The sequence below is a fragment of the Misgurnus anguillicaudatus genome, chromosome 15, assembly GCF_027580225.2.
Source record: "Misgurnus anguillicaudatus chromosome 15, ASM2758022v2, whole genome shotgun sequence".
Taxonomy (NCBI): Eukaryota; Metazoa; Chordata; class Actinopteri; order Cypriniformes; family Cobitidae; genus Misgurnus; species Misgurnus anguillicaudatus.
Genome location: NC_073351.2, coordinates 30,638,502 through 30,653,051, shown reverse-complemented (window position 1 = coordinate 30,653,051; position 14,550 = coordinate 30,638,502). Strand labels below are relative to the sequence as shown.

The 14,550-nt window shown below is 39.5% G+C and overlaps 1 protein-coding gene across 1 annotated transcript; it reads right to left on the bottom strand.

Moving 5' to 3' along the window:
- Positions 1–211: 211 nt before the first annotated feature.
- Positions 212–11,881, bottom strand: prrt4a (proline rich transmembrane protein 4a). Its single transcript, XM_055174976.2, has 3 exons — positions 11,359–11,881; positions 5,998–6,672; positions 212–2,602 (listed from the first exon to the last, which is right to left on the bottom strand). The coding sequence occupies exons 2-3, from the start codon at positions 6,599–6,601 to the stop codon at positions 705–707; spliced, it is 2,502 nt and encodes an 833-aa protein (XP_055030951.2). The 5' UTR covers positions 6,602–6,672; positions 11,359–11,881; the 3' UTR covers positions 212–704.
- Positions 11,882–14,550: the final 2,669 nt, after the last annotated feature.

Sequence of the window (14,550 nt, the reverse complement as noted above, 5' to 3'; positions counted from 1 at the left end):
TATTACTTCCTCATGTATACATATTGGTACTAATGAGTACATATTACTACCTCATGTATACATATTGGTACTAAGGAGTCCATATTACTACCTCAGATGTACATATGGGTACCAAAGAGTCCATTTTACAACCTTAAGGGGACATATTTGTACCAAATGGTTAATATTACTACCTCAGGGGTACATATTGGTACTATTGAGTCCATATTGTTACTAACAAGACCATATTACTACCTCAAGGGGACATATTGGTACCAAAGAGTCCATATTACTACCTCAGGGGTACATATTGTTACTAACGGGTCCATATTACTACCTCAGGGGTACATATTGGTACTAACGGGTCCATATTACTACCTCATGTATACATATTGGTACTAATGAGTCCATATTACTACCTCAGAGGTACATATGGGTACCAAAGAGTCCATTTTACAACCTTAAGGGGACATATTGGTACCAAAAGGTTCATATCACTACCTTAGGGACACATATCGGTACCAAAGAGTCAATATTACTACTTCAGGTGTACACATTAGTACCTCAAATACCAAATGTATACATACTGTATCTGGACCTAAATGGTATATATTAGGACCTTTTTAAAGTGTACCACACCAGTGACAGCTAGGGAGAGTTTTTGACGAGTTTTTGGTGACAATGTACATTACAATCCCTATTTGACTCCATAAAAAAAATATTTACTACAGTTCAATTGTATCACTGGTGACACTGAGAGCATCAATTTGCCTGCACACATTGATGAATTCAGCCTGAATGGCCAGCTCATCGGCATGTGAATGTGTCTCCACATCCAGACTTCCTCTGGAGGAAGTTGAACCCAAGGTTGTGTATCGTCTCTGGAGACCTGGCTTGCTGTGTAGGCTGTTCTGAGACTCTTGTGTTGAGTTAAACCCACTGTTATAGACTGACACCCGACCTCCATATGTGCCATCACTGAGAGTTGGTCTCCCAGATATAGTGCTCCATTGCCTGGTTCGGGTGGGTACGCTAGGAGGGTCCACTTCCCCACAGGAGGCTGTGCGGTAGAGGCTGGGTTCAGCTGTTGAGTTTTCCCGACAGGGCTGTCCATCTGGAGGTGCACGAGTACTGAGAGAGAGCCTAGAAGAGCCAAAGAGACTATGTTGAAAGAGAGCTTCGCTATTCAAAGCTTCATCGATGCTACGTCGCAGGTCGATTGGCGAAGGGGGGCAGAGATCTACAGTTGAGTCGCCATCCAGGCTGGCAAAGGATGGTGAAAGAGATGTTTTGCTTTTCTTGGAGATCTCGTGCTGAGGGCTGCTGGGAAAATGGAGGTCCAAGCCGTCCGATTCACTGTGCGGTAGCTCCACCAGAGTGTAGAGCGGCACGCTCTCGCTCTCTCGCCGCGATATGCCCTCACACAACCCCAGCTTTTCTGCAGGCCGTAGAGACCAGCCACATCGACTTGAGAGAATAGTGGGTTTTGAAGAAATGCCGCCCTCTATTTGTGACTTTTTGAATAGCATGCTGAAGCCACTGGGCTTAGTAAGAGGAACTCCACAACAGAGGAGTGGGTGAGTGATAACTAGAGCAAGGGTGAGACATACACCTGCTTCACACACTCGGCAGCTGAGCTGGAAAGCCCACCAAGGCCAAGGCATCAAACCAACCATAACTCCATCGGTGAGTCCTTCCGCGTGAAGCATAGCGTACAGTCTGAGTCCGCCACATGCCAAGAGAAAGAGAGAAGAGAAGACCCCCGCCCTGGTTGCCCTATCCCACATACGTGCCTCTGTAAAGGGACACCGGCTGGCGTGACACGTCGTCCGCTCTGGGGAATTCTCGCTGAGACGATAGATGTGCTTGGTGTCAGCGCGGGCACAGCAGTACAGAATCAGGTAGGTCATGGACAGAACTAAGGACATCAACAAAAAGGCTGCTGGTGGTATTAGAGGTACAACTCGCAGAGTTGGAAAAAGTTGAAGTATGGCCATGGAAACCATCACTACAACCACGTGCAGCAGCACCAGCGCAGCCAACAGACAGGAGCTGCGCTGCAGGGTGTTCTGGGAAAGCAGCTGAGTGCAAGAACGGGCGGTAAGCAGTAACAGCAGCAAACCGAAAGATGCCGTGAGACATGGATAGGCAGCCTCGTGCAGCAGTCGTTCCCAGGCCGCTGGAAGTCGATCTTTTTGGCCGTACGGATCGTAGAGCAGCCACAGGGCCCGGCTCGAACCTGTCAGGAGTTGGATGAGGTGGAGGAGGCTAAAGTGGGCACAGCCAGAGGGCCAGCGCAACGGCAAACACATCAGACTGAAAGCAGAAAGCACAGCAACGAGCAAAAACACGCAGCCAAGCCCGTAAACCTGCAACTCCCAGGCCAGGCCCCATGTCGCCATGGCAGCATTCCAGTCAGTCAGCAGAGGGACCAGAACAGGCGGGGTCAGGGCATCAAGGGGTGGGGTTATGATACCAGGGGGTGTGGTTTCAGTCAAAGGAGGTGGGGTTGACAAAGTCATGTTACTTGAAACACGACTCTTGAAAGAGTCTGGGGACTGACAGATTCCGGTGCCAACCAAATTGCAGTCTGGAGTTGTGGAAGACTTTGGCCAGTCATCACCTAAAGATCAGAAAACAAATAGTTATGCAGTGATGTTTTATACAATTACAGATCTTTTCTTATCAGTGAAAAGAATATATATATATATATATATATATATATATATATATATATATATATATATATATAATATACAGCCAAAACTGTAAGGTACGCAGTTTTTAAATTGGAAATCTGAAACTGGATGTACGGTAGATTGTTTTCTTGAATAATGGAAGGCAAAAGCCTCTCAGACTAGCTCACCAGTACAAACATCAGCATTAATATGAGATGGGACATCAGCCTTTACGGTATAAGAATGACTATGTTATTCAGAAGAGACGTGAAAGTAGGCTGTTTTAAATAGGCTACACTTCCTCTCTGACACACATTAAGATGTGGCACAGAAAAAAGGGCATCGACTCCTTTGCCATTCTCTTGTGTGTGACTATTTAAAAACTAGAAATTGACACACTTTGCACAAAATGGCATCACCTAAATACCTGCAAGTCGAAGGGCTGAATGAAGAAAAATTGGCTTTGAGAATACAACCTAATTTATATAAATCCACAGTAGTTGTTGATGAAAAGGCATTTATTTCTTTTGTTCAGAGTTGATTGATTAGTATTGATTATCAGTAAGTGTTTACTTCAATAATGGTTAAGAATACACTGCAGGCTGAAACTTAAGTCAGTACTTTACAGTATGTTATGTAAGGTCAGATGATCTGTGGTTGGTTGTGGTGTACCTCTATATATTGCAGTTATATTGAGGTAACAAGGACCACATTTACTAAAGAAAGAGCCAAAACTGAACTTTGTTAGATTGTGGTACAAAATAGCAAGCTTCATTATTTCTATTGTTTCTTCTAACTCAGAGGTCTTCAACCTTTCAGGCCAAGGACCCAAAAATGGAGGAGCAAGGACTCCCAGTACGTGTATCAAAACTAAGACTTACTGTACATACTTCGTTATAATAGTTATTGTTACAAAGATATTAAAATTACCTTTTATGTATACACATATACATATACATACTGTTTAACATACTACGTAACACAAGAGCACCTATTGTCCGATTCCCGTTTTTACATTTCCTTAGGTGTGTTAGTGTGTATTAGTTCATGTTAACGATATGCAAAAGGTACAAACCCCAAAGTAAACGATGCCGTGAGTTATCGTCTCAAACGTAAATCTTTTTTTTTTGGACTGGATTGTTTTTGGCAACAGTTTACTTCCTGGGATTGGTGATGTAGTAAAGACCAACATTATCATAATTCCTCCCGCTTCGGACTCACAACCTGTAAGTTAACCCCTGTTAGCATTGCATTGTAAGCGAATCTTACAAACATGGTAAGGAGTGTCACGTTTCCGGCTGACGTCAGAGATATTCAGGCCAATCACAATGTACATGTTAGCTGGCCAATCAGGGACACAGCGCTTTTCAAATTACATTTTAGGAAGAGAGTGAAATCTGAAGCTACAAAAATGTACGGTATGTGGAAAATGAATTTCTTTTTACCATAAACCATGCAAACACATTGTTTTATACCAGATACACAAAATAACTTTGTTTTTTAGCAATTAAATAGGTGCTCTTTAAATTTACTTAATAGATTTTACTGGGGTTGTTTTGTACCATTATTTAGAAACCTTGATTTCAATTTTTTTTACCACTTTCAAGTGTTTATCATTTCTATTATTAACCTATTAATGCATTTTTGTTTGATGCCTAATTTTATTTTTCAGAAAAAGTTATTTTGAATTCAAAATATTTGGAGGGCCCCCAGTAATACCACCATGTTGAAATTTATAAAACTATTTTTTATTTTATGTAATACAGTTGAAAAACCAACACACAAAAAGAGTGTTTGACAAAACATCGTTAGTTAGACCCCATCTCAAAACTTCATAGTTAAGATATACCAACCCAGTCTCACGCCAGTCCTTCCCATTCACTGAAACGGGGTATCTTTTTTGTCGTTTTATTTATTGGTTTCTCAATTTGTATGCTATTTTTTACCATTTTCGCTTGGGTTTAGGGTACTTTTTGTTATATAAAAATGACATCCTAAACCAAACCCCAATTCTAACCCCAACTCCAAGCAACCATGGCTTAAGTATAGACAAAAACATGGAGAAACCTGTATATTAAATAACCTCCTTAAAGGGACGGTAAGTAGGATTTTAAGTGTTTTATTAATCAAAATCAATGTCTTTATTCATAAATATTTCCTCATTGGTGTCAAATGAACTCTGTCAGTGATCTGACTTTTCTTTGTAAGCTTAGAATTTCTCCTCTTTACCTACATTGAACGGGTAAGTCCAAAGATGCTTCCATGTCGTTCCACCGTATTGACAAACTATAATAGCAGAAAGGGACAAAAAGCACGAGCCTACACACATTTCCACAACGCGTTTTCATTCAGAACACGTGAACCAGCTGCAACGGACAAGGAGATCATAGCGGCTACCGTAGTTGCAAAACGCATTTGGAAAGGGAAGGCGCTAGAGAGCACTGTTCGTTTGAATGCAAAATACAATTCAACCACTAAACGGGGGTAAATCCTACTTATTGCCCCTTTAAGCAAATCTGAAATCTAACCCTAAACCCAAGCGAAAATGGTTTAAAGATTGAGAAACCAATAAATAAAACGAAGATGTGCCGTTTAAGTGAATATAGGAAGGACGTATCGTATGCACGTCAAAGTGGAATTTGGCGTATGTATTGCACAATTTTTACACTTCTACATGAGACTGGGTAGGATATACTCATGGTCTCACTGGAAAGCTATTATATAGTGCTCTACATCAGTTAAAGATAATATTTTAGAGAGAGAGATACAGGAATTTTAGCTAGTTTATCATTATTGCATCTGATCAGATAATTTCCATGACAAAACTTTGATTTCAGCAGATTTAAAAGAGATGTACATTACATTCTGTAATATTTAACAGCGAGTCAAAGGGTGTATAGCCCACTCGTGTCTGCAGTGATAAACGGCTTGTTTGCTGCTGGAATACTGATGTATCCACTGCAGCTTCAGGACCAATAAAGTGCTGTTAACCAGTGGTGGATGAAGCACTGCTGTACACATACAATTGGTGTTTATATTTTCTTTTAGAAGAGGTTATGTTGTAAAAAGAGGCTCTACCCTTTCAAAAAGTACAACTTTGTACCTCAGAGGTACTATTGGTACCAAATGTATACATATCTGTACCTACATATCAGGACTCTTTTAAAGGGTACTGCCCCATTGACAGCTGGGGTACACATTTTGACCATTTTAGACCTACACTTACCAGCCTAAGCAGCACTAAAATCTGTATGGTCTAAGTTAATCATATACACTCACACGATATCGAATTCAGTCACGAAATAAAGAGTTGGCACTAAAGTTTTATTAATTTGATTACCTGTAGGTGCATCTGTCGAATCCTTTGTCTTCTCAGATGGCCACAGATAGTCTACCAGCCCTCTTGGCAAATTTGTACCATCTAAAGTTCCTCTGGCATATGGTGTCTGTTCAACACCAGAGGACCTCCACAATGTCTGGTGAGTTTCAGATGTTTCCAGTTCAGCAGGAATCTGAGATGTATATGTCTCTGTTTTCCAAGCAGACTCTGTACTCCAGGTCTGAGAGTATGGAGAAGGTAAAGGTGGTAGTGAAGAAGTTTCAGGTCTCTCTTCGTCTCTCTGCATGTCTGAAATAATTCCAGGAAAGGAACTCTTGGTTTGTGTTGCTTTTGTGGCTGAAAGTGAGACATAGCGATTTGGTTCAACAGGAACTGGACCTTGAGGGTCTTTGCTGGTCTCTTCTAAATGCAATGCATTTGGGTATAAACTAAGGATGCTTGGGGTAGTCGTAATAATTTTGGTAAGCCACGATGTGCTGCTAGCCGGATTAGCGGTTGATTCCGTGTTGGTGGAAGACAGGGGTTGATTTAAAGATACAGCACACAGACAACCACACAGTGAGAAACTGAGGACCAGCAAAAGTGCTTCACTGTGAGAGGTCATACTGACACACTTTCCAAAATATAGCACTTCAGAAAGTCACTGGTCTATCTTCATTCTGTGCAGGTTCTGACCTGTGAAGTATACAAGATGACAGCTGGGTAATTGCCTTGGGTAACCAGATCCAGATTTTAAAGAAACACAGATTTGGATATGTGTTGGTCCACGTTGTGGCATTAAGATTAAAGTGAATGAAATTGTAATGTTTTTAATAAAATGTTTTTATTAAAAGTGACTCTGAAAATCGATGGTATTTACAGTATATTCACTCTAAAAAATGCTGGGTTATTTTCAACCTAACGTTGAGTCAAAAAGCAACAAACTCAATTGATTGTGTTGTAATTTACGCATCTGGCAAATGCTTTTATCCAAAGCGACTTAAAGTGCATTACAAGTTATACATTTTTTCAATGTGTGTGAACCCATGACCTTTTGCACTGTTAAAGGAAAACACCACCGTTTTTCAATATTTTACTATATTTTTACCTCAACTTAGACAAATTAACATACCTATCTTTTTTCAATACATGCATTTAATCTTTGTACAACACGTCATGACTGTGTTAGCATTTAGCCTAGCCCCATTCATTCCTTAGGATCCAAACAGGGATTAATTTAAAAGCCAGCAAACACTTCCATGTTTTCCCTATTTAAAGACTGTTACATGAGTAGTTAAACGCGTATGTATGAGCGCACAAAATAAAACGAGACGATTTTTTAAGCAGATAAAAAAATGAGTACTATATTGTATGGCGGAAGAGCACTTAGTTTGCAGCACTTCGATCTCTGCGATCTCGAGATCGAAGTGTAGCAAACTAAGCTTAAAAAATCGCCAAGTTTTAATTTGTGCCACCCAGTGTTGGGGGTAACGAGTTACAAAGTAACGGATTACAGTAACTATATTACTTTTTTGGGTAACGAAGTAAAGTAACGCATTACACTAATAATATTGGTAACTACACTACTTTACTAGACTATAGGAACGCGCTTTCCTGCGTTACCCAAGCAGTGTTTGCCTGGGTGTAAAGTTCTGTCTGTTTAAGTGGTGCGTGCATGCGTGTCCCTGTAAGTGTGCCGTTGCCATAGAGATTGATTTGACGTAGCTGCTGGTGCAAAGGGGAGCGGGAAATGAAGACGGAGGGTTGCAGCCACTGGGGCGATTCACATTACTTTCAGCGTATTGCTCGAAAGTACAAAAATATTCGTGTGAAATGCACACTATGCCCACACGACAAGTGTCTTTCAACTGCTCACAACGCCATGAGCAACCTGTCTGAGCATTTGTAAGCCCAGCATGGCAATACAACACTTGTGGCGAAAGATCCTGCTTAACTTACCGGTCAGGGCTCGAGAGGTCCGAACCCGAAGACGGAATTAGGTAAGTTAATGAACCTCAATCGAGTTAGACCCAGAGCATAATTCTTTTAAAGAAAATTATTTGAACGTAACCCGAACAGCAATGTCGCGTGCGCCCAATTTATAGAAAAAAGCCAGGAGTCAGGACCGCTGTTTTCTTCATAATCTTACTTCCAAATCTAATCCTATAAACTTTTCGGTGTTTGATGAATCGCTGTTACCGCCCTGCCAGACTGTCTTAAATAGAGAAATAAGTTAATTCCTTGATTTGCGTTGTTGATTAATTTATAAATAATTCCCCCAAGGGTTTAGTTAATGCGCAAAAAGCATTAAAATGAATAGAACGTGATGATTACGTCTTTCTTTGGTGAAAAAATAATAAAATAAATAAGCCTATATTAAATGTGTTTCACTTAAATAATTAGCAAATTAACAAAACGAATTCAAAAGTAGCCTATAGCCTATATGAGTTTATTTATTGTGTGACGTGCTCCCATACCGATGCAGCACAAAACACTTTTTACCTATTTAAAATAGCACAATGTTTTGTTATTATTGCGAGTGTTACTTTACATAAATAAATGTACACATTACAGTTTTGAATGTTGTTTTACTTTTATTTGTATGACCATAATTTAAGGTAATTTAAGGTAATGCAAAATGCAAGCTCCTCACGCGTTTCATGCCATCACCCGCGTGGGTTTACACAGGGCAGCGAGAAAGAGACATTAAACTTTAAACATTTAACATCCTACTTGAGTTTTTTTGGACATCCCTTTGGAATCACTGCAATCATATCATCAATTTATAAGGTAATAATAAATATAAGCGCAGCGCTTATGAGTGTTCAAACACTGCTGACCGCTCAGCTGTCAATCTGCCGACCCTCACAAAGTTTTACATTAAATGATAATATATTTGAACCGTCATGGTCCTGTGCTTATTTCTGTCAATGTTCTGCATGAAGATCTTTAAAGGTTTCTACTTACATCACGATTTGCGGTGCGGCCGGTCGCAAACTTTATGTAAAACGGTATGAAATAAATTGATGCTGATGTCGGATAACGGGTCAACTGTTATTTTAATCGCGCGGATGCGGGTTATCAAACAGGACTGTGCATGACTCGTATAAGGAAAATGGAATGACAACATGAAAATTATAAAATAGCCTAACTTGCGGTGTTAAAGGGACAGTTCACCCAAAAATAAAAAAATTCTGTCATCATTAACTCTCCCTCATTCTGTTACAAACCTGTACAAATTTCTTTGCTCTGATAAACACGAAGCAACACATTTTGAGAAATGTCAACAACCAAACCAAGCATGAGCCCCATTCACCTCCACAGTAGGAAAAAATAATACTGTTGAGGTGAATGGGGCTCATGAATGGTTTGGTTACAAACATTCCTCAAAATATTTTCATTCATGTTCACCAGAACAAAGACATTTATACAGGTTTGTAACAACATGAGAGTGAGTACATTATACAGAATTTTAATTTTTGGGCGAACTATAAATCCGATGGGGTCAAAAATTAGGGTGCACCTAACTTTTGTGCTGGTGCACCTAAGAAATTTTTTTTTTCTTAGGCGCACCAGTGCAACCAGTGCAAAAAGTTATTGTAGAGCCCTGGCCGGTCATTTAAAGTAGTCACTCATCATCAGCCGACCCCGCCTAAACCATGTCCATGTATCTATGTGGTAAATTAAGAAAAAGTAAAGTAAAGTAATAAGTAGTGAAGTTACTTTTCAAATGCAGTAACTAGTAAAGTAATCTCATTACAATTTCAAGAAGTAACTAGTAACTAGTAACTAATTACATTTTTTGAGTAACTACCCCAACACTGGTGCCACCATACTTGTGTAACTACTCAGTCTTTAAATAGGAAAACATGGAAGTGTTTGGCGGCTTCAAAATTCATCCATGTTTGGATCCTAAGGAATGAATGGGGCAAGGCTAAATGCTAACACATTCACAACGTGCTGTACAAAGATTAAAAGTGTACGCATTGAATAAAGAGAGGTATGTATTAATTCGTCTAAGTTGAGGTAAGAACATAGTAAAATATTGAAAGAGTGTGGTGTTTTCCTTTAACACAATGATCTGCGCTATATACAGTATAGGTGCTATTTAGCCTATCTTGGTTTTTGAAAACTCATCAGTGGGTCAAATATAAAATTTTCTGGGTTAATTAAACCTAACGGATGAATTCCTTAGGATCCAAACAGGGATGAATTTAAAAGCCAGCAAACACTTCCATGTTTTCCCTATTTAAAGACTGTTACATGAGTAGTTAAACGCGTAAGTATGGGCGCACAAAATAAAACGTGACGATTTTTTTAAGCAGATCAAAAAATGAGTACTATATTGTATGGCGGAAGAGCACTTAGTTTGCAGCACTTCGATCTCTGCGATCCCGAGATCGAAGTGTAGCAACCTAAGCTTAAAAAAATCGCCAAGTTTTAATTTGCGCCACTATACTTGTGTAACTACTCAGTCTTTAAATAGGAAAACATGGAAGTGTTTGGTGGCTTCAAAATTCATCCCTGTTTGGATCCTACGGAATGAATGGGGCTAGGCTAAATGCTAACACATTTACAATGCGCTGTACAAAGATTAAGTGCACGAATTGAATAAAGAGAGGTATGTATTAATTCATCTAAGTTGAGGTAAGAACATAGTAAAATATTGAAAAACTGTGGTGTTTTCCTTTAACACAATGCTACCACTGCTGCTCTATATACAGTATAGGAGCACAGGTGCAATATAGCCTATGCTGGGTTGTTTCAACCCATCAGTGGGTCATATATACACATTTTCTGGGTTAATTTAACCCAACTGCTGAATTTGTCCCTTTTTGACCCAACGCTGGCTTGAAAATAACCAAGCGTTTTGGATTGAAACCCAGCATAATAAATTGTGTTGGTTGTCCTGAGTTGGTTAAGGTTCTGGGTGTGTGGTGTCTATTTGTCTCTAAAGGTTAAAACCCCCTGCTTTACATTCATACAGTATACACAACCGGCAGTTTTCTTACTGTGTCCTTAGAAAATACACAATGGTGTACACTTATAAACAAAGGTCATACTACACTGCTTACTATAAGAGAACTTAAAATATATTATGACTTAAACAGTCTAAAATTCCAGTTTAGTAATTTAGATTTACTTGAAGTTTTATTTTATGTAAAAAAAATGTAATCTTTCTATACTTGTTTTTTTTTGTCTCCTTGATGCAGTATTTATTATGTATGTGCAATAGGAAGAAATGCAGGTCAACATTACCAACCGCTTCTACATCTTCTCCACACTGGCATCATCCGGTGACACATTTTTACACAGCAGCAACCAAACTCGCACATGCACAAAGACACAAACTTTGATTTAAGGTACAAAAGAAGTGCTCACCCTGGGACGCATGGATAAAGAGTCTAAAATAGGAGTAATCCTTCTCCCTGCCGTCCTGCTGCAGAAAAGATTTGATTCTGCCCGTGGCTGCGCACGCGTGTGTTTTAGCACTCTCTCTTAAACACACACACACACACACACGTACCCATCTCAGTCCTTTTCACATGGACACACACCATCTGACACACCCCCTTTCTGTATCCCCTCTCTCTCCATCTATTTCTCAGGACATCAGTCTTTTTCAAAGCGTCAGGTGTCTGATCTCTTTCTTGTTTCTAGAGCTGGATTAACCACGTTAGTGTTTCACTTCCTTGGTCTTACATCACTGAGCATACTGCTGATGTAAAAGCTATCCACTGCAGAGATGATCTGAAAAAGAAATGCTTTTTCACTGCATACTACAAATTCAAGAGGATCAAGCTCTCCTGGCAGTTCTGTTAACCGAATCAATACAAAATATTGAGTGTAATTTTCTGAATCCTCCAGAGAGACGGAGATCAATGTGCAGCCAATAAATCAATGTGCGAAATGATCAGAGTACGTATTGGTTACCCCCCCCATGTACCTCTATGTTTGTTAAAAAGAAATCATGCTGTAACCTCAGATTGTATTGAGTAATGAGAGGTAAAGCACTGGTACCATGTACTGTACTAGTTGTTTCTTCACAAGGCTACTTATTGCATATCTGTTTAAAAATTAAAAGCTCATGTTTTACCTCAGTTTCACTTATTTACTATATTACCTGTCAAGTGCGGTTAACTTCAAGTTTGACAGTGCAGCTACAACTTTAAAGTGCAAGAGTGGTATTATAGTTTGTAAAAACACTGTGAGAATATAAGGAGTTAAAATCTGTACCCCAGCTGTCACTGGGGCCGTACCCTTTCAAAAACCACACCTTACCTAGAGAGTTCATATTAGTACCTTAGAGTTACATATTGGTACCAAAAGAGTGCTTACTGTGGGTTCACACCAGAAGCGGAAGAGGCGGCAAAAACGCGCTATTCATGCTTAGTTGGACGCTTCAACATTTTTAGTTTACTCGCTTCATTCGAGCCTGAAAGTCGCGTGTGAAATTCTAGTCATTACATACATACATTTGCATCATGGGAGGGGCTTATATAGCTCAAATTGAGTAAACTTGCAAGGCTTTGAACCGGTTCACAATTTTCTGTACACACAGACGCACATGCGGTTGAATGTGTTCGGTCCAACTCCAATCAAACGTGATTATCCCTATGCCCTTCAAAGACCAGAACTTTTGATGTATAAACTTGAGAGTTGCGCTACTGTGTCTCATACTGTAGTCGATTAAAATACATTTGGCGAATAAAGCACTGAAAAACAACGTAATTTTCACTTTATGTGGAGCGACTGTTTATGCTGCATCTTCTTCCTGAAGTGTTGTTTGGAATTCGTCCTCCATCTATGTGTGTGTGCGTGTTTAAGTGCACTCAACAAATGTAGACATGTCAGAATTACAGTTATGCCGCTTACATAATGTAGCCTTTCTTATTGTTTGATGACAAGATAGAGACTTAATGATCAGCCTACTTATTTCTATGCCCCACAGCTGACATGGAATGTTATTAACCAGTTCGGGAACTTCATTTTTGGTTTAACCGGTTCAGGAACGTAAATTTTAGGGTTGAACCAAAAACCGGAAACGTTAAAATACTGTTTCTGTTCGGAACCAACCAATTGGAAAAAAAGCTAAATTCGCACGGAACACGCCATTCGTGCTTACCGCGCCGCAGGATGCCTATTCGCGTCTTTACATTGACTTACAGTGTTGGGGACAGTTATAATGCATTACAATATTAAGTTACTCCCCAAAAAAGTAACTAATTGCATTACTTAGTTACTTTTCATGGAAAAGAAACTAAGTAACTAAAAGTAACTAAAGCACTTCACGTGCTTTTCACGGTGCTCTGTCATCTGCAGCTGCTCCCGGGTGGCACCTCTTAAGGTGCTGGTGCATTGCCATGATGCTTGAATGGAAGGCCATCTCCATTTTCCAAAGACGACATATCACGAATTGTTTCCTTTAAATTAAAGAATTCCCACACTTTAAATGAACGAGTGCGTGCCGCCTTGCACATATGTGAGCCACTCGCGTTGTTGCTACACTCCGGCGCCGCCATTTTGGGTTTGATGAATCGACGCACATATTTTGCCCTAAATACTTATGTTACTTTTGCGTTACTTTTTCTTACTTGGCTTAGGCTTGATCTCTTTCAGGTCTAGCAGGAGCTTTTTATGACTGAGAAGTTCTGCATTCAGAAATGTCACATTTCTATCGCAAAAATGTGAAGCTCTGGCCTGCCATCTCCCTTTCTGACTCAAACTGTTCCTGCAATCATAAATTGAGTAATTCTACGTTCAGTTTAATTCAAGACTACATTCAGTTTAATTCAGTACATATTTTTTTTAAATCGAATTAATTAAATTGAAAAGTATCTTGCATTACTTTTTTATAAAAGTAACTCAAATATTAATGTGTACATTTATAAAGTAATGCGTTACTTTACTCGTTACTTCAGAAAAGTAATATTATTACGTAATGCACGTTTTTTGTAATGCGTTACCCCCAACACTGTTGACTTAAAGGAATAGTCTACTCATTTTCAATATTAAAATATGTTATTACCTTAACTAAGAATTGTTGAAACATCCCTCTATCATCTGTGTGCGTGCACGTAAGCGCTGGAGCGCGCTGCGACGCTTCGATAGCATTTAGCTTAGCCCCATTTATTCAATGGTACCATTTAGAGATAAAGTTAGAAGTGACCAAACACATCAACGTTTTTCCTATTTAAGACGAGTAGTTTGGTGGTACAAAATACAACGTAGCGCTTTTCTAAGCGGATTTAAAAGAGGAACTATATTTTATGGCGTAATAGCACTTTTGGGAGTACTTCGACTCGCCTGAAAAGTCCGCTCCCCTTCTCACTCTCATAATGGGAGAGGGAGGGTGTTACTGCGCCGAGTCGAAGTACTCCCAAAAGTGCTATTACGGCATAAAATATAGTTCCTCTTTTAAATCCGCTTAGAAAAGCGCTACGTTTTATTTTGTACCACCAAACTTGCTCGTATAACTACTCGTCTTAAATAGGAAAAACGTTGATGTGTTTGGTCACTTCTAACTTTATCTCTAAATGGTACCATTGAATGAATGGGGCTAAGCTAAATGCT